We start from the raw sequence: 19,882 nt of genomic DNA on the forward strand, positions 1-19,882 counted from the left end.
ACTCCACTTAATTTTTTCTGTCTTCCTCCAATTCAAGGCTAGGGCGAATTTTTTCTTATGCCTCCATTATTTTGAGTCCTTAAAATTTGTGAGTAACAGTGTCGGAATAGTGCCCTGGGGGGGAGGGGTTAATCCCCAAACACCCACTCTGGATACGCCACTGTCAACAGAATAATATTCTGTTGTCGTCAATCTGTTGTACTACTTTCATAACAAATAAGTCACTTTTGGAGAGTCGCTGAACTTTTTGCGTAAAGTCGTCTTATGAAATCGACCTACGTATAAAAAAAGCGTAATTCTAGTTTAGCAATTTATTTGTTGGGAAAGCTCGAGTTCTGTATTATATTTTTTATCGATCGCCAAATTCGCAGTCAATTTTTTAGGATCGACAAAATTTTCAAAATAATTAAAAATTATATTTTTAAAATAATAAACTTCTTGCATAAAAGGGCCGGTCTTCTCACCTCCAGATAAATATTGTCCTATCTGACATAGTTATCTGAAGGATACACATATATTTATAAAATAAAATATACCCGTCATAACTTTCACGTAGTAACCGCAACATAATTTTCACGTCAAATTATGTTGCGGTTACTTATATGTAAGATAAATGTAAAATTTATTTCGGAACACACCAATATTTAATTTATTTTTAAAAAAATCACGATCATATTTTAATATTTCTTTTGATTATACAATTTGTGGTGGTAGGAATACATTAAATTATGTAAAGAAAAATTTAATAACGAATAAAAAAACAATACATGTTTAATGATTCTTCTCAGATTTTTCCACATCACTAAAATAAGGTTAGCTCAAACAACTTCAACTTAAAAAAGTTAAGTAATGTCTTCATTTAGCAATTCATCTTTAAAATTGTCTTAATTTTGATCTCTCGCTAGGTTATCCTCCTCCTCCTCAGTCCTAATCCCTTTTGGGATGTGGTGACATTATCAGGCCTTTACAGTTTTTTCACGATTTCCTTCCATCCTTCCCTGTCATGGGCTAGTTGTTTGGCTTCATGTAACCCTTGGTTAATCAATATTTTTGTTTGATCTACCCAACGGCTTGTAGATCTTCCCCTAGGTCTCTTTCTTTCAACTCTACCCTCGACTATCAGTTTTTCCATCGTATCTGTTCTTCTAGCAATGTATCTAAAATACTGCAAATATCTCTGTTGTATTTGTTTAAGCAATCTATCCTTTACTTTAAGTTGTTCTAATATCGATACGTTAGTGAGATGATCAATCCAGGATATTCTTAACATGCGGCGGTATACTCACATTTCAAAAGCGTCTAGTTTATTTTTATCCGCTTTCTTTAGGGTCTGCGTTTCGAATGCATATGTGGCTATGGGAAAAATGAGTGCACTTACAAGCCTTAGTTTTGTGTGTATTGTTATGCTAGAATGTTTCCAAATTGTTACCAGTTTCATCATAGCTGTTCTAGCAATAGTCAACCTTCTACGTATCTCTCTGTCACACTCTCCGTTATTTGTTATTAGGGACCCCAGGTATACGAAATTATTTACTACTTCAAAACCCAATTTCTCTAATGTGTTAAAGATTATTCCGAGCTCTGTCTACTATCATGATCTTTGGCTTACTCCTATTTAGCTTTAGTCCATATGTTTTGCTTTTTTCCTCCAGACATCTCATTATGTCTTCCATTTCTTCTTGATTTACCGCGATTATTAACGTGTCATCAGCGTATCTCAAGTTACTGATTTTTTGACCTCCTAATGATATGCCACCCTTCCATCCATCTAGTACCTTTCGCATAATATATTCGCTGTAGATATTAAACAGTGTTGGCGAGATTATGCATCCCTGCCTGACACCTGCCTCTGTTCTGAAATTATCGAAATGGGTTTTGTTTATTTTTACTGTGCACTTTTTATTTTCATATAGACTTCTAATTAGTTGAATTAAGTGGTGGGGTGTTCCCATTTCCGCTAGTATGGACAATAGCTGGTGCCATTTGACTTTGTCGAAGGACTTTGTGTGATCCACAAAGCAAATAAGCATAGGAGTATTGAATTCACGAGTTTTTTCAATTAATTGTCTGACATTAGGGATGTGTTCTCTTGTGCCTTTTGCTTGCATGGAATATTAGGGATACCGTTCTGTAGTTGCTGCAACATAGCGGAGTTCCTTTTTTGAATATAGGGATGAAAGTGGATGTTGTTCAGTCGTTGGGCCACTCTCCGGTTTCCCAAATCTTTTTGCAGATCATATGCATAACATTTACTCCAACACCTCCAGTTTTTTTAAAACTTCTACGGTGATCTGGTCTACGCCAGGAGATGTTCTATTTTTTAACTTTTTGATTGCTTTTTCTACCTCCAACTTTAGAATGTTTGGTTCTCTCTCTGCAGTGAACTCGTCGTGATTTGCATTCTGAAGATCATCTGCATATAGACTTTGACAATATTTTCCCCATACCTCCGCAATCCCTTTCTCATCATTTATAATATGTTGGTTTTGATCCATTATTGTTTGTGTGATTGGTTTAAATTCACTGGATAGATATCGGACTTTGTTATATAGCTCATGGGATTCATACCGGTTTGCATGTCTCTCTAGTTCTTTGCATTCTTCATTTATATATTTATTTGTTATCATCCCTACATGCTCTTTTAATTTCTCTATTTAACCTTGCTAATTCGTTTTTGTTGCTGTCGTTTTAATATATGAGAGATTTAATTCTCCTTCGCTCTTCGAGAAATTGGAGCGTTCTGTCTGCCATCCAGTGTTTTCTCTTGATGATCTTTATTTAGGTTCTGGTTCTTTCTACAGAGGTTTCTATAGCATTTCTGAAACTTTTTCACATTTATTCTGGGTTGTCTTTTGTGTTCAACATACTAGTTTCCTTTAATGCATCTCTATTTATTGGCATTGTTTTTTTTAGCTTCATCTTGAAGCAAGCCCATAAAGTTTATGATCGGATCCACATTTAGCTCTTGGTCTAGTTTTTACGTTTCGTCATGTTTCGTTACGTAAAACATGTCTTCCATCTGTTTTTTATAAATATGTAGTCGATTTGGTTCTTGTATTTTACATTTGGGCTGGTCCACGTCCATAAACTACGGGCATGATGTTTGAACATTGTGTTTACAATGGCCAAACTGTTTTCGGTTGCAAAATCTATTAAACGTTCTACTCGGCTGTTTCTAATACCTAATCTATAGTTTCCTACATTTTGGATGTTATTATTTCTTGTTTCTCCTACCTTAGCGTTAAAATCGCCCATGATTATGAGTGGTTCTTTAGATGAAATATTTGATATTTTGTCTTCAATAACGGAGTATACGTCTTCCACTTCATTATTTAACGCGTCTAAAGTTTTGCATATAGACCTGAAGAATGTGCATTTTGTTTGTTGATGCTAGTAGGGTTATTTTTATAAATCTATCATTTATCGGTTGGTAATCATACACGTATTGTGAAACTTTTTTAGTCACCATAATTGCAACACCATTTCTTCCTGTGTTATTTGCTCCCGATATACTAAGTTATACTCGTAGAATATTGCCACATGCCACAAGAAAATAGCTTCAGAACAGTAGTAACCTTGTTGTAAGTTATTGGGTGACATTTTTTATAATACCAATTTGCCTCATTTTCTTGACAAAATAATAATGGCTCAATTAGGATATACAAATGATGAGTTTTTAAATGTAATTATAATTTACGGTGAGTGTAACAGAAGAATATCCAGAACTTGCCGTGTTTTTGTTGAGAGATATCCTGAGAAGCCTCGATCAAATCATAAAACTGTAAAAAATTTGTTAAACAACTGTTTCCAATTTGGTCAGTTTATAAGTAAAAGGGCCCAAGTCGATAATAAAGACTTACAATTAGATATCCTGGGATATTTTGCAGCTATTCCAAATTCATATTTACGGTAATGTGAGCAATTGTTACAGGTCTAACTCGAAAAATTCACAGGATTTTAAAAAACATTATTGGACCTTTATTTGTATACACTAGCAACATTTACAGCCTGGAGATTATGTAAGACGTGTAGAATTTTGTGAATGGGTTTTAATCAAATGCCAAGATCAAGATTTTACAGAAAAAAATTATTTGGTGTGATTAATTGAAATTTACCAAAAATGATATGTTTAACCGATATAACAGTCATGTCTGGAGTGACGAAAATCCTCAGCTTAAGTGGGATAGTAAATTTTAAGCACTCTTTTTAATGTTTTAATGTTTTTTGTGCTGTGAAAAGTAATAAGATAGTCGCTCTTATGATGTATGACGAAAATTTAAACGGAGCGTATTACTGCAACATTTTTCGGCAAATTTTTCGGAATTGTATCAGCAGTGCACGTTTTGCATAATAACAAAGCTAAGGATGCTTGGTTTCAACAAGATGGAGCACCGGCTCACAATATTCGAGGAGTCGGCACATTGCTTGATGAAATATTTAGCAATAGACGGATAGCTAATAAAGATAACTACTTTCTCTGATCACCAAGATCCCGTTGTGACCGTTAGATTACTATATTTCCGAAAAAATAAGGTGTTCTTTGAACCTGTCACTACTGAGGAAGCTATAATAAATAAAGTCCTTCAAGTTCTTAACGGAATAGATGGAGAATAGATGAAAATCTGGTTAAAAGAGTTCATAAATGATTGGATGTTGTTGGGTAACATTTTGAACATTTATTACATTAATAGGCTACTGCCTATTTTCTTTAATAACATCTTTTTAACTGTTCAATGTTTCAAACTTACAATATGAAAGTTGTAAATGTTACAACAAATGCGAAGCAAATATATCGGAGTCACAGTTCGGATTCCGAAGCGCATTGGGCACAAGAGAGGCGATCTTCAGTCTGCAAGTTTTAATTCAAAGATGCAGAGACATGCACAAGGACGTCCACTTGTGCTTCATCGACTTCTCCAAGGCGTTAGACAAGGTCAAACATGATAAACTCATGGAAATGCTCATATTGATGGCAAGGATCTGCGCATAATAACCAGTCTCTATTGGAACCAAAGTGCTGAGATAAAGATGGGCAACTTACACAGTGGGAAGATAGATATTAAAAAGGGTGTACGACAGGGATACGCCCTCTCGCCGCTCCTGTTCAATATATACTCTGAACAAATCTTCAGAGAAGCACTGGGAAAAGTTTCGGAGGGTATCAAAGTAAACAGAGAGGTAATCAATAATATTAGATATGCTGACGACACAGTTATTATCGCAAATGACTGCAACGAGCTTCAAAGACTCATGCAAAGCATACACACAGCAAGTCAAGAATATGATTTAGAACTCAATACAACCAAAACTAAATGCATGCTCATCAGCAGAACACAACAACCTCCGATGCAATTGACATTAAACAACCGAAAAATAGAACAAGTGGAGACATACACATACCTTGGAACTACAGTCAACACAAAATGGGACGAATTGAAAAAGCGCGAAACGCGTTCAACAATATGAAAAAGTGGTTCACAAGCAAAATCTCAATGGAACTAAAATTAAAACTGGTCAAGTATTATGTCTTCCTGGTCTTGTTCTATGGAGCAGAGGCATGGACCACAACGGAAGCCACCCTGAAGAAACTAGAATCCTTTGAGCTGTGGATGTATCGCCGTATTCTTCGGATATCCTGGACAGACCACATCACTAACGTGGAAGTAATGCAGAGAATAGGCAAAAGCAAAGAAATAATCTTCACCGTAAAGAAACGGAAGCTTGAGTACTTCGGACATGTCATGAGGCATACTAAGTACCGGCTGCTACAGTTAATAGTCCAAGGAAGAATCGACAGTAGGAGGGGACCGGGAAGAAGACGACACTCATGGATGCATAACCTGCGACAATGGTTCGGACTAACATCGACCGAACTGTTCAGAGGTGCCGTAAACAAAGTCAAAATAGCCTTGTTAATAGCCAACGTCCGAAACGGATAGGGCAAAGGAAGAAGAAGAAGAAGTCTACGAAAACATTTTTTTAGTTATTTTAGTTAATTTGTTCAAGAGATAGGTATAGAGGATGCTAATACAGATCGATAGTGTAAAACATATTTTTCTAAAATAATGAATCATATACAGTGTCCCATTTGAAAAAAAGAATTAGGCGAAAATTACGGTATAGGGATGTACTACAAAAAATGTTCAGAATAACCTAAATATTTCTAAAATAAAAAAATGTACAGGGTGTCCCAATAAAAAAACGAAGTTATAAGCAACTTCCGATATGACTGGAATTAGCAAATAAATGAAAATATTTTCATTAAATATATCACTCTTCAAAACCCTTTTACCTTTAGTTCTAGAGATATTTCTAATTGGCCGTTTATCTACTGCACCCTGTATTATATAACTGTGCTGATAATGTGATATATTCATATATTAATCTAAATATTTCCTAATAAATTCTCCTTTAAACTTTGTTTGGTATTGATAGAGAGAGATAGAGAGATACAAGCATAGAGAGAGATAGAAAGAAATAAATAAGTCGTATTGTGTAAAAATAAATATTATGTTCTACCTTTAAATATTCTTTCTTTAGTGCTTCATAAATGGTTCGGCATTTTTCACGAACGATTTGGACTATCGACTTAGGCGTTATAGCTGTGCTGAATGAAAGATCTTCATAATATGAATTTCTCGTTGCCAAAGCTACGAAAGCAATTTCAGGCTAATTCAATTAGGAGACTGAAAATAATAAAAATCTTGAATTTATATTTTTGGTACGATCCATGTCTGAAAATATCTGGATAGGAGACCAAAGAAAATTAATAAAATTTTTTTTAATGAAAATTATAACATTTTTTAAGTATATCGCAAAATATTCGAAGAAGTAAGATAAATCAATCACTTTATGTCCCGTTTTTGATGGACTTTTTCACAAAACCACTCATTTGAATAGGTACTTGTTAAAAGTGAATCAGTTCTTATGTATCTTTTTTATTAATCACTATCACTAATTTTTTGTTTTTGTTTCAGGAAAAATTTTATTATTCTACCTAATATTCTATGCTGTTTTAATAGGATTTTTTGCTGCTATGTTAGCAGTATTCTACCAAACATTAGATTCCAAAAAACCCAAATGGGAATTAGACAATGGTTTAATTGGAAATAATCCAGGTAAGTAAGATAATCAAATTTGAGTAGTGTAGAATTTTTTATTGCCCACAATATGTTTTTTATTTTATTCATGTAGCACAATTTATGTAGTTAATTTCTTTAAAAACTTTCGAATACACTGATATATTTTTCCCGTACAAAGGGCATCAATAATTCGACAGTACACTTAAACTGCCGTTTTTACCGAAGAAAAATATTTTTTCAATAATAAATTAGACAAATTCGTTTTATCCATAAAACCCTCTGATCCGTTTACTGTTCAAGGCCATCCAAGTTGATATGTTTTAATCGAAGCAGGCTATTGTATACGAAAAAGATATGATACTATAACTAACTACTATTATGAACAAAACTTCTATGGTGTGTATAACTTTTTTGATGGAAATTTTTCTATGTACATTGTGAATATTTTGTTAATATTAAAATCCTCAGATAAGAATAATTTCGACGAGTCTGTCAAACATGACTTCTTGTGTTTCGTCATTTACATTATAACGGATTCTATAACTAAAGGTGGCATCATGAAGACGTGCAGAGTCCTTTGATACTCGTGGTCTTCGTTGCTGTACAGCTTGTACAGTAATTAATCCGTATAAATATATATTTTGGCCATCTGTCGACTTCCTTGAGGTTGAACTTTCTAATAATTTGAATTCTTGCTAGTTCCAGTATTTGTAGAAAACGCCTAAACCTACCGCCCTTACAATCTGGTCCTTACAATATTCGATTCTTGAATCAGATTGATTATCAAATCGAATTTATTATCGAATTGAATTGATTGTCGAATCAATTGTCGAATCGAATCGATTATCGAATTGAATCGATTATCTAGCCGATTATCGAATCAAATCGATTATCCATTCGAATTGAATGTAATCAAATATCGAACCGAATCGATTATCGAATCAAATAGAAATAAAATAAAATAGAATAAATTAAAATAAATAAATTAAAGTAAATCGATCATCATAAATAAAACCATCGCTCCTTGCTTAGAAGAAAAGAATGCTATGCTTTCCTCTGTGGTCACTTCCGGAGTGCCACTTCCCGTTTTTATTATGGGTTTATAGATAATTTATAGATAAATCTTTAATTATGATTAGCAAACATTGTGAATTAACAAAGTCAATTGAAATGATTTTTAAACACTGTTTCCAAAATTGTTTACAGCTTCTAAATGTATTGTCATTTAAAAAAATTGTATAAAATTTCTTAAAAACTAACCTTTTCAATTTTGTTTTAGGTTTAGGATTTCGACCAATGCCTCCAGAAAGTAATGTAGAAAGTACATTAATTTGGTATAAAAGTAGTGATAAGGGAAATGTCCATTATTGGCAAAGTGAACTTAAGAAATTCTTAAAGGGTAAGTATTAGGTAATTTAAGTATTAGCAAAGAATATAGATAGACGCATATGGAAGGAGCTTTCACTGTCATTTTTTAGTCTCGGCAAAGGTTATACACATGTTATAGATGTGTGAGAAGAATAAGAAATTGATCAAGATTTCAGTTTCTTATTTGTACCACTAAGGAGCGGTCATGTCAGCTCTATTACTGCTTCTAAAATTAGAAAGAGTGGGGCAACAAATTATTTTCATATGTAGATGTCGCGTGGTCGTAGCAATAGCATTAAATTTTTGCATTTTATAAAATTAGAGATCAAATCCTACCTATACACCATATTTTTTTTAAATAAAATATTATTTTAACTTTTAATAACAGAATCTTTTTAGAAAAAATATTGTGATTAAAATTTTTATTTTAAATTTGTACAAATCTACAAATAATATAATTAAAACTCTCTTTTATAAACCATAAATAAAATTAATTAAAAGTCATTCACCGGGAGAGAAAACCCAAATAATTGTAAAGTGTTTCGGTCAAAAAACAATTCCTGATCTCGTTAGTACGCTAGAATTGCTTTTTAGCGCATACCTCAAAGAATTATTTTTTACATTTTGAAAATTCGAAATCCGAAAGTAGAATTTCGGATTTTTAAATTTAAAAAATAAATAAGCAAATCTCAAATAACGCCTCTCTAGAGCTCAACAAAGGAAGATGAGGAAAAAAGGGCAACCTCTTAGGATAAAAACAGACTTCGAAAGAATACCATCACCCCTTTGCAACAGTGTTGCTAAGAAACCAAGGGGCTCTAACGATTAGACTAGGTCATAAAGCACCGTGACAAAAGTATTCAGAATGGTGGTAGCACACATACATCATCCTGATACTCAACCAGATCGGGCTCAAGCAGATTTGATCATTAACAAACTGGAAACTATTCATGAAAAGTTACTGTTAAATATTTCAAAAATAATTCAGGAATGCTTTTAGTTGTTATTAAAAGATTATGGATGAAAACTTTCTGCGAAATGAAAAAATTTAAAAATTTAGTAAAAAGTTTTATTGAATATTTTTTGGAACAGGACAATTTTTTAATGAAATAATTTCGAAAATAGTCTAAAAAGTTTAATGAATAGTCTTAAGAAAATGAAATTTTTGGTTGAATCAATTTTGAAAATTTTTTAAAATGTTTCGTAAATTTTTGAGCAGGAAAACAGTATAATAAAAAGTTACCTGACGGTTTTGTGGGGTGTTGTGTTGGAACAAACACATTTTTAATTCAAAATTATAAAATTTATTATTTTATTTTATTAATTATAAAAATAAAGATTTGATTGTGAAAAAAAAACAAAAAATAAATCAATTTGCGAATCAATGGCATCGAAATTTTATTAAGCGTGGATGTGTTAAATAGCTCAGTGCGTACTCCTGTTCCACTTCACCCTAACTATAGTTTTCAGGAGGTTTTAAGCCGAGGCCACGGTTTGAGTTTATGCAATGAAGTCGTCCTCTTCAGGAGTGTTTTGGTGTATAATATCCGTAACCAAATCGCCCATTCGAAATATTCTATGGGTCTATAATTGTACTGTAGAAGCGAAAAAATTTCAAACCAATCGGATTTTGTCGATAAGTAGTGACTATTGATCTTGAATAATAAGAATTACGTGATATGCAAAATTTGATATGAAGATATCAGTAATATTTTATGTATGTTAATTTTTTTTATTTTAGCTTATCATAAAGAAAATAATCCAAACTACAATAATGTTGAACAATGCAGTATGTTTGTCAGTCCGACGCCAGGTAAAGTTTGTGATGTTAAAATGACTCCCCAGAAATGGCATCCTTGTTTAGAAGAAGCCGGATTTGGATTCGAAGACGAAAAAGGAGGTCCCTGTATTTTCCTTAAACTTAACAAGGTAATGTTTCTTCATTTTAATTACTTGTGATTATATTACAAGAATAATTTAGTGCTTACTTTTAATGATCTTAATGTCTTAATATTATCAAGAATATTCATAAAAAAATTGATATCAATTCATTATCATCATAGTAAACTGTGTTTATTAGTCTAATTTAATAACTTTATTTATTATTAAAATGTTCTAAAACTTAGTTCATTTAAAGTCTTTATTTAATTTATATATACAATATTCTTACACTTATCACAATTACTTTAATTTGTATTATTTATTTACAATATTTATTTCCGCGTTACAATTAGAAACTTGACGCGATATTATTTTCAGACTGCCTAACACCATGAGAATTCCTGTATTTATATCAAACAGCCGTTAGTCTGGAATGTCTCGAAGCACACGGATGTTGACTCTTGAATTGTCTCGAATGGAAGGGAACGCCAGACCGGTTTCTAGCGGGTCGGAGAAAATACTAGAATAAAATAACAAAATGTTTATAGGTTAAATGAGTCGTATATTTATCGTAACAATAGTCTGTGTTGTGGTTCATCATTGAGTTTCAGTAGCTCGGATAGTTTGATTAATGATAGTCGCGGTCATATGTTACTTGTCCTGCCTCAGTATACTGTTTGCTAAGAAGCTTTTTCGTAATTTCTGCCCATCGCTGTAGAGATCTGCTGCCTTAGAGTTGACTCCTTGGACCACCAACCGCTCCATTTTGTGATCGCTTCGGCAGATATGTCCAAAGAACTTTAGAATTATAAAGTAAATAGTACTAGAGAGGCTCAGATTGGGTTTAATTTCATTTAGAACCGAGGCATTCGTGCGGCGAGCCGTCCATGGAATTCGAAGCAGTCCCCTCCATGTCCACATTTCAAAAGCTTCAATGTAGCCCAGAGAAATAACCTTTTTTTGATGACACTTGTCCGGCCAAATAAACGGCAGTTATTAGTAGTATGGACCTCTATAACAAGAACCTATATGTTTCCTGCAGTCGATTTTTTGATTTAATTCGTTATTAACAAATTAAGGTCAAAAACGGCGTTTTTTCGCTTTTTTCGTCTATCGGCAAAAAGGGAAGCATTTGAAACAAATTTGATAGTAATAAGCTTATAAGTCTTATAAAAACCTTTAAAATGACGTTTTTTAAACGTTCCTATCCTTATTTGTTGCATAAAAAATTGCAAAATGAGTAAAAAATTTTGGTTTTTATAAATAATATTAACTTATTTAAAAAATAAACTCATAACTATTATATTATTAAATGTTGGATCTTGTGGTACTTAAAATTTGTTCAAAATTTCAAGTTGATCGGTGAAATAGTTTAAAAGTTATTTAATTTGTTAAATTTGTGACTTTGTGACAAATTAGTGCCTTTTTTATAAATTGATAGCAGCTTTGTTTATAACAATCAAGAGACTTTATTACGGTCGTCTTAAAGAATATACTTTAAAATTTTATTGTGAAAAATTCGAAAAAGATTGCATTTGAATGGAATCGTTCACAAAGCTTCAAAAATATGGTCCTCTAAATTGGCCGGCTTTGAAACTAGTGAAAGCTCTGGAGAGGGAAGGAGCTGTTAACTGTTTCTTGTTTATGGATTTTGACGTTTCTTTTTTTAATTTGTATGTACTTTTGGCGTACATTACGAATATGTATTATTTAATTAATTAAATTGTTAAATAAACCATCTAATTTGTCTAAACCATTATTTTTAGTTTTTAATTTTTCTTTAGGAATATTTAAGGTAATTTTTATTACCTCAAATTGTAAAAAATAAATATTTATGATTAATATATACTTCTTCAATAAACTTCGTAAATATTTTATTTATAAAACATTTTATAAAAAAAAAACAGATTATCCTATTTCATTCTTTTTAAGTTAAATCCTTACTTTAAACGTAAAATGGAAATAAACAATTAAAAATAGCGAAAAATGCTAATTTTACCGTTATTCGATGCCATTTTTTAATAGGTTGGAGATAGAATTTAAAAATAAAAAAATATGAGGTGAAAGTTTACAAAATAATACAAACACTCGCTAGACAATAAAAATTTTACAGTGTTATCAATATGTGGATGATCACAGTAATATTCGGTATTTTTAGTATGATATCTAAAAAATGGGTTTCAAATAATTATAATTGGCACAACAATTTAATGACTAAAAGGATGAGGGAATGATTTTTGGTGAATGATATGCAGTGTGTCCTAAAACATTTTATATAAATAAAGAAAAAGTTTATCTTATATTTTACAAAAAAACTATCTATTCTTAAATCTTGAAAAAACTATCTATTCTTGATAAAAAGCTTAACATAGCAGAAAATCATAGATTTGATTAAAATATAATATTTACCAAACAATAGATAATTATCATGTCATTACAATACGATTAAGAGACTCATTGTTGACAAGAATATACTTCATTGTTTCACTGCTAAGTTATCACTGCTATCATTTTAATATTTTAAATTGTTTTTAATATAATAGTAACACATTCAAAGACACATATTCAAAGCAATCGAACACAAACAGAAGATGCTAAATATATCGTATAACTACGAAGCACAACAAAGTTAAGCACTGACATTGCAAAAACTGTTCGCAGGTTTTAAATTTACCTAAAAAATGTAATTCCTTTTAAAATATTAAATAATACCAGATTATTTAATTTTTAACTATCAAAAAAAATGTAATATATGATGACAAGTATGAATTTGATGGTAATACAATCTTCACAGATATCGCAGGCCGATGTACATATTTCTTCGTCGATAAGAATGTTTAGATAACATGAATCATTTTTCAATGATATGTATGGATGGAACCTTATTTTTTTGATAACAAGAGTAAGTTCTTGCAAAGGAATAACTGATTATTTGGTAAACCTAAATTATACGTGACAAAAAAATTAAATAAAATTCATTATAAGTTGTTTGTTAATAAATTGACTGTATGAATACGATATATGTACTATATTCCGTAGGTCCTATTTTAATAAAATAATAAATCGAAAACTGTTGAGCAGCATTGATTGACACAACAAGACAGTAAAATGTTATATAAAAGAAATTAAATTTTTTTACCCATGGGGGTTAGAGATCCTCGCTATCTGATTCTTCATCATCAGAAAAATCCTATTCCGAATCACTGTATCTTAAAGTGATGACAAATTTATCCATATTATTTTCCGTTGTTGCTTGCTGAACCAAAAATTCCTGCTCTCATTTTTTAGTTAATGGGAGGGAAAGTGGCAAAGAATTGTTCGCATACCTCTTTTACATAATTGATATTAAATGTAATATTTTTTGATGCTACATATAATTTTAAGCTGGCCCAGACCAGCTCAATTGGATTAACATCTGAGTGATATCGAGGTAATCTTAAAATTTTATGTTTGTTCAATTTTCGTTTATTCAATTAAGACTCTGTCAATTGTACTTTCGGAAACACCTGTCGCTGCTGCCACACATGAGGTATTGAGACAACTTCTTCAGCTTCCTTTTTCATAAAAGCTAACACATAGCAATTATTTCTCGACTTTGTTTCAGATTTACAACTGGAATCCAGAATACTATAATTCAACCAATCTACCTGACGCCTCTATAATGAGTGAATATATCAGAAAAGATATCTTAGAAGCTGAATCCAGGAACGAGGTACGTTAATTTAACAAATAATAATTTGTATTTACTTAATTTGGAAATTTTTAGCATCAAATAGTTTGGGTGACTTGCGAAGGAGAAAATCCTGCCGACAAGGAAAATATTGGTCCATTACGATATATACCTCAGCGAGGTTTTTCGTCTCAGTACTTCCCGTTCAAAAATCAAGATGGTTACCTTTCGCCACTAGTAGCTGTCCATTTTGAATCACCCAAACGTAAGTAGATAATTTGTACCATACATATAATAAATTTATTTAATACATGCATACAAACTTTTTATTTTAAATCTCTCTCTTCAGTTCTGACGCCCCTGAGGGAGTGTAGTGGTCATCTTGATTTCGTGTATTGTGTGTCCAAAGATCTCTGTCTCTGGACAATTCTTTTAACTCATACATATGTCTTTTGCATATTTCGGTAATTTGGTCGATCCATTCTGTTGGGGATCTTCCTCGTGATATTCGGCCTTCTACCTTTCCTTGGATATGTCTCTCCATGTTTTCTGTGTCTGTCCTCATAACATGTTCAAAGTATTTTAATTGTTAAATATGGACTTTTCTGGAAAGTCGTTTGTTGACCTTTAGCTCATTTAAAATTGAACTATTTGTCCTGTGGTCGGTCCACGAAATTCGTAACATTTTTCTCCAACAGAACATTTTAGTGGCGTCTATCTCTCTTCTTTCCGCTTGTCGGAGGGTCCAAGATTTACATCCGTATTTAAGTATTTGGAATATTAAGCAGACGATCAACCTCATTTTTAGAGTTTATAAAATTTGAGAGTCCTTCCATATTTTGGTTATCTCTCCTACAATGACTTTTGCTAGATCATATTTACGTTTTATTTCCTTCTATAGTGACCCTGTATTTGTGATCAATGATCGCAGATATAAGTATGAGCTAATAACCTCAAATTAGGCAATCGTGGTTATGTGTGGATGATTGTTATGTAGTCTATCCACCATCATGATCTTTGTCTTTTGAAGAAGGACTGTATCATCTCGAAAACGTAGGTTGTTTATTTGTCGGCCCTTTATTAAGATGTCCTTTTTCCATCCTCCAAGCGACCTTCTCATAATATGCTCCACATATTACATATATATATATATATATATATATATATATATATATATATATATATATATATATATATATATTAAATAATTGTTGACATCTTGTTCTGGGTGGAATTCATTTGAGAGTCAATAACATATGAGAAAATTTAAATCAAAAACTTTTAATATTTGACCTGAATAATATCATAAGGCATTATAAAATAATAGCATAAGGTTAAAGTGGAACAAAAATTTGATTTCATCGAAGCATTCTATTTTATCTTATTTGTTAGCTCTTGTCAGTCTATAGCTTCAAATTAACTGAATCATTAAGTTTGTCTCAAGTACAGAGTGGGTCATGAGAGACTGTACATACTCCTACCTCGTATGAAGGCCCCTATGGAGAATAACAAATAACCATTAAAGTCTCTGCTCCCATTGTGTCATAATATACAAGGTGAGTTGTGAATATTGAAATTTCTATTCGTCATAACTTTTGAACGGTAAGTTGTAACAGCTATTAATTTGTAACGATAAGACTGCCAAAGAGAATTGAAATACTATTATAAAAATAATTCCTCAATCGACCATGGGAGCTTATCGTCTATGCTTCGCCTAGCTCAGTATCTCAAGTGTGAATTCGTCTTATCTTAAACTATGAATTAAACCATGAACCCTTAGCTGATAGCAAATAAAACAATTACTTAACTAATCATATCTATTAAAAATAAAAAAAGAATATTTAAGTAGGCAAAAACAACCCTGCCAATGATTTACATTAAATAAATTCGAATGATACTTATGGCACCATGGCATCGATGGACTGCTTGCTACTAAATATCTGTGGTCTCCCAATTAAGTGGTTAGGTGCAGTTATTCCATAAATTGTTTCATAAAATATTCAGTAAAATCTTTTAGGAATATCCAATAAAATCTAGAAATATGTGAAGAAAAAATAGTAAAATTTTAATCTGAAGGCAGAAATTGATAAATTAATAAAGAAATTAAAATAAAATAATTATTTAAATATAAATTAATAAAGATGTGACGTTTATAACGTTACAAATTTGCTTATTATAGACAGCAAATCTTATTGTATTAACGATGAATGTTTATTTCGAAAAATTTAACAAAACTACTCGTTTCACTGGCTAATTATTTTTTTTAAGTTATTAAAAAAGTTTGTTACCCCTCATTTGAATAGAAAACATTGTCCCACTACCTTCAAAACAAATCTAGATCCGACCCATGGGAAACACAAAATGGATGCTGGACAAATCCTGGGAAAAATCAAATCAAACACCACAACCAGACTTCAGGCTATCCTGAATGACAACAATATGCGATTCCTTAAACTCAACTGCTCATCTTCCACTCAAAACCATGTCGGCCCACGTAGCCCTCAGAACGTTGTTATCAAATTCCTTGACACAGGACAGGCACAAACGATGATTAACTCATATTACAAAGATTGCCACATGGAATTTTGAGCTCAAATCACCTTCTTTTTAACCAAAACTCATGGAATTAAGCGAAACTGACGGATTTTAAAACTCTCTGAAAACGATGTTTCTCTGTTCAGACCCTAAATTGTTCTCCTCACATCCTTTGTCAAGCTGGTACTTCCTCGTACCAGATTTTACTTGCAGCCAATCAGATCTCTCTTTTGCGATGCCTTGGATTTACAATTTAATTTTAAAGCGTCGGGTCTTCAAATTTTCGTGCAAACTTACTTTAATTAAAACGAAGTTTGTAACGACTATTTTGCCTACCACATAGGGTATTATTATGGGGGGTTGAAAATTGGGAACAGAAGTTATGGGGCTAAAGATAGGGCAAGCAAAATAAATCGAAACTTATGTGAACGGCACTCAGGGTTTATTTGGAGTAGCTGGGTCGTGGATAAGTGAATGGCAAAACAAATGGCAACTACAAAAAATTAAACAAAGGGGTGCTTACATAAGTCTCTTGGAACAAACAAAACAAAGCACAAGAAAGACCTCTAGCAATTTAAAATGGACTCCGTTTCGAGGTGCCAAATTATAACGATTACAACAACTAGTTGTAACTATTGAAATAATTATTAGAAATGAAAAATATATATAACTCAAAAAAGGGGTTAGAGAGTTAGTTAAGAGAAGTAAACAAAATGGTTTGGAAAAAAAAACTAAACATTTATTGATGTCTCACCACAAACAGTTACAAAAATAGACAATACAAAAATACTTACGATATAAATGGTTACAAGAATTTATACCAAAATAATAAAAAAGAAAAACTTACATATATCCTATTCGTTTACAAACTCTGTTTACAAGTGAGAGATGCTACAAAAACTTACAAAAAATTGTTACTGCGTGGAGGTTAACCTTCTTAAAAAAACAAAGCAAACTAATGTCAAATATGATTAGATAGTACAATATTAATTATTACAAATTCTTTTTGTTATGAAAGCAAATTATTATTAGTAAAAAAATGTTTATCTTTACTTTAAATTTTAACACAAAAAAGTTACCTGGATTGCAATGGGGTTTTACACAAAAATTCTGGGGGTAGAAACTAGACTTCACTGGAACTCACTCTTTACCACTCGCACAAATTCATCTCCACTGTGATAGGACAAGACAAAATTGAGATTGGAAATTGAAGCACTGGAACACAAACTTTGGAGCTCTGCTTCTTAAAAAGACTAAAACAATGTGGGTATATTTCAAATCCTCACTTTAACTGTAACTATTAAATGAACAATTAACTGCCACTAAACTTATTTTCCATAAAGTAAGACGAAGAACAAAAGGGTATTACAAATTTGATGAAAAATTTGGACTCACACCAAAATCAATCGAATCTGGCAGCGACCTCAGCGAGTTAGCAATTATCTTTTAAATTCATTCGCTTAAAGAAAACATTTAGACGGGAACGGGAACGCAAAATATTTATTTGAAAACGCAGTATCGAGCGGTCTAACGATCAAAGAATGCGGAGAAAATTCACATCTGTGAAATAATAAACTAACTCTAAAATGGTTTATTTTCGACCTCGGTGACGCTAAGATGAATTGAAAGAATTCGGTGTTTTAATACGTACGAATAGGAAATAAAATACACTAAAAATATTCTTTGGTGTTTTAGCAAATACGAGGGGATTTCAACATATACCAAAGAATTTGCAAATGCTACAAGTTAAGGTGAAGTCAAATTCGATAACTACGCAATTAATATTTTTTCAGGTGATTCGGCAAATACACTTGGGTAAATAACTTTAGGTCGCTGTGACGTATCAGTCAGGGGTGTATCAAATAATTTTTTTATATATTTTATATTTAAATATTCGATATTTAGAGGAAAAAGATTATGCTACAAAGTTCGAAGTGCTTTATATTTGTTTAAAACGTTACACCACTACAACCTAATCAACTGATTTATTCAAACTAGAAAAAATCTGGCCCGTCTTTAAAATATCAGCTCGTTTTTTTTTCGTAGGAAAATTTTCACCTTGTATATAGTTTTTGAAAACTCTGATATAAATTTTATAATTTAGACAAATAGGCAACGAAAATGCCATTTTTTTTTAAATTTCACCCTGTATAAGGTTTTGAGAATTTTATAAGTTAGACAAATAGGCGATTAAAATGGCATACTATTTTTTCCCACACAACTACATAGTTTTTAATTCAAAAAATCAAATTTGACTAAGAAATAAAGGTTTAAACAAAGTGAACCATGGATGTAAGAAATGTAACTTTTCTTGTAAAATTAAATTTTTTTGAACAAACTTTTAATGTAACATTTACCAAACAAACCGGATCTGATTTTTTCCAGTTTGATTTATTCAAGATGTGACGATATTAATACTTATAGTTAAATAGATTTTCAAAAAACTTTTATTTTTTCAAAAAAATTCAGTTCAAAAAGTTTTCAAAAAAATAAATGTGTCATTTTAATTGCTTATTACGTATTTATAAAAAAAATTTCAAACAATTAAGATATAGTTTTCAGAAACCGTGTATAGAAGGAAATTTTTTCTCTGAACAAAACGAACTTTTGCCAGTTTGAATCAGGTTTGGTTTGTTTGTTAAATGTTAAATTAAATCTTGAATATGTTGTCTATGTGAGTCCATTTCAAATAGGTAAAAGGAAATAAGAATAAGACTTACTTACAATCAATTTATTCTACCACTAACGACCCGTTTCGCATAATATAATTTGCTATGCATCTTCAGGTCAACGGTACATGGTAAACCAAATGTTGCAAATATAATAACCCGTATAGGGGTGCTGCCTGGTACAGAATATACAGCAATTATGCCAATATTATATGTGTGTGATTTATTAAATATGGATTTAAATTAATTAAATAAAAATTAAGTGAAAATTAAAAAAAAATAAATATTACTTACATGCCGATACAAGGATTATTATTAAATTTTTGAGAAAACATAGTTTAAGAAAAGTTATGGTAAATACCTGTAATCACCTGTCACCAGTTTACCATAACGGATTTTTAAACTATCTTTTCTCAAACATTTAATAATAATCCTCGTATCGGCATGTAAGTAATATTTATTTAATTTTAATTTTCATTAAATCATTTTTCACCTATTTTTATTTAATTAATTTAAATTCATATTTAGTAAATCACATACCTATAATATTGACATAATTGCTATATATTTTATAACACACAGTACCCCAATACGGGTTATTATATTTTGAGCATTTAGTTTAACATGTACCGTTGACCTGAAGATAGCAAATTATAGTATGCAAAACCGGTGCTTGG

At 31.5% G+C, this 19,882-nt stretch overlaps 1 protein-coding gene across 1 annotated transcript in view; it reads left to right on the plus strand.

Annotated features, from left to right (window-relative positions):
- LOC140441784 (sodium/potassium-transporting ATPase subunit beta-2-like) overlaps nt 1-19,882 on the plus strand; it is a 76,622-nt gene that overhangs the window by 43,967 nt on the left and 12,773 nt on the right. The window contains exons 2-6 of the mRNA XM_072532700.1: nt 6,978-7,118; nt 8,362-8,481; nt 10,192-10,379; nt 13,936-14,043; nt 14,098-14,266. Coding sequence (XP_072388801.1) covers nt 6,978-7,118; nt 8,362-8,481; nt 10,192-10,379; nt 13,936-14,043; nt 14,098-14,266 — 726 coding nt within the window. The remainder of the gene's footprint in view (nt 1-6,977; nt 7,119-8,361; nt 8,482-10,191; nt 10,380-13,935; nt 14,044-14,097; nt 14,267-19,882) is intronic.

This window comes from Diabrotica undecimpunctata, chromosome 5 (assembly GCF_040954645.1).
Source record: "Diabrotica undecimpunctata isolate CICGRU chromosome 5, icDiaUnde3, whole genome shotgun sequence".
In the NCBI taxonomy this organism is placed as follows: Eukaryota; Metazoa; Arthropoda; class Insecta; order Coleoptera; family Chrysomelidae; genus Diabrotica; species Diabrotica undecimpunctata.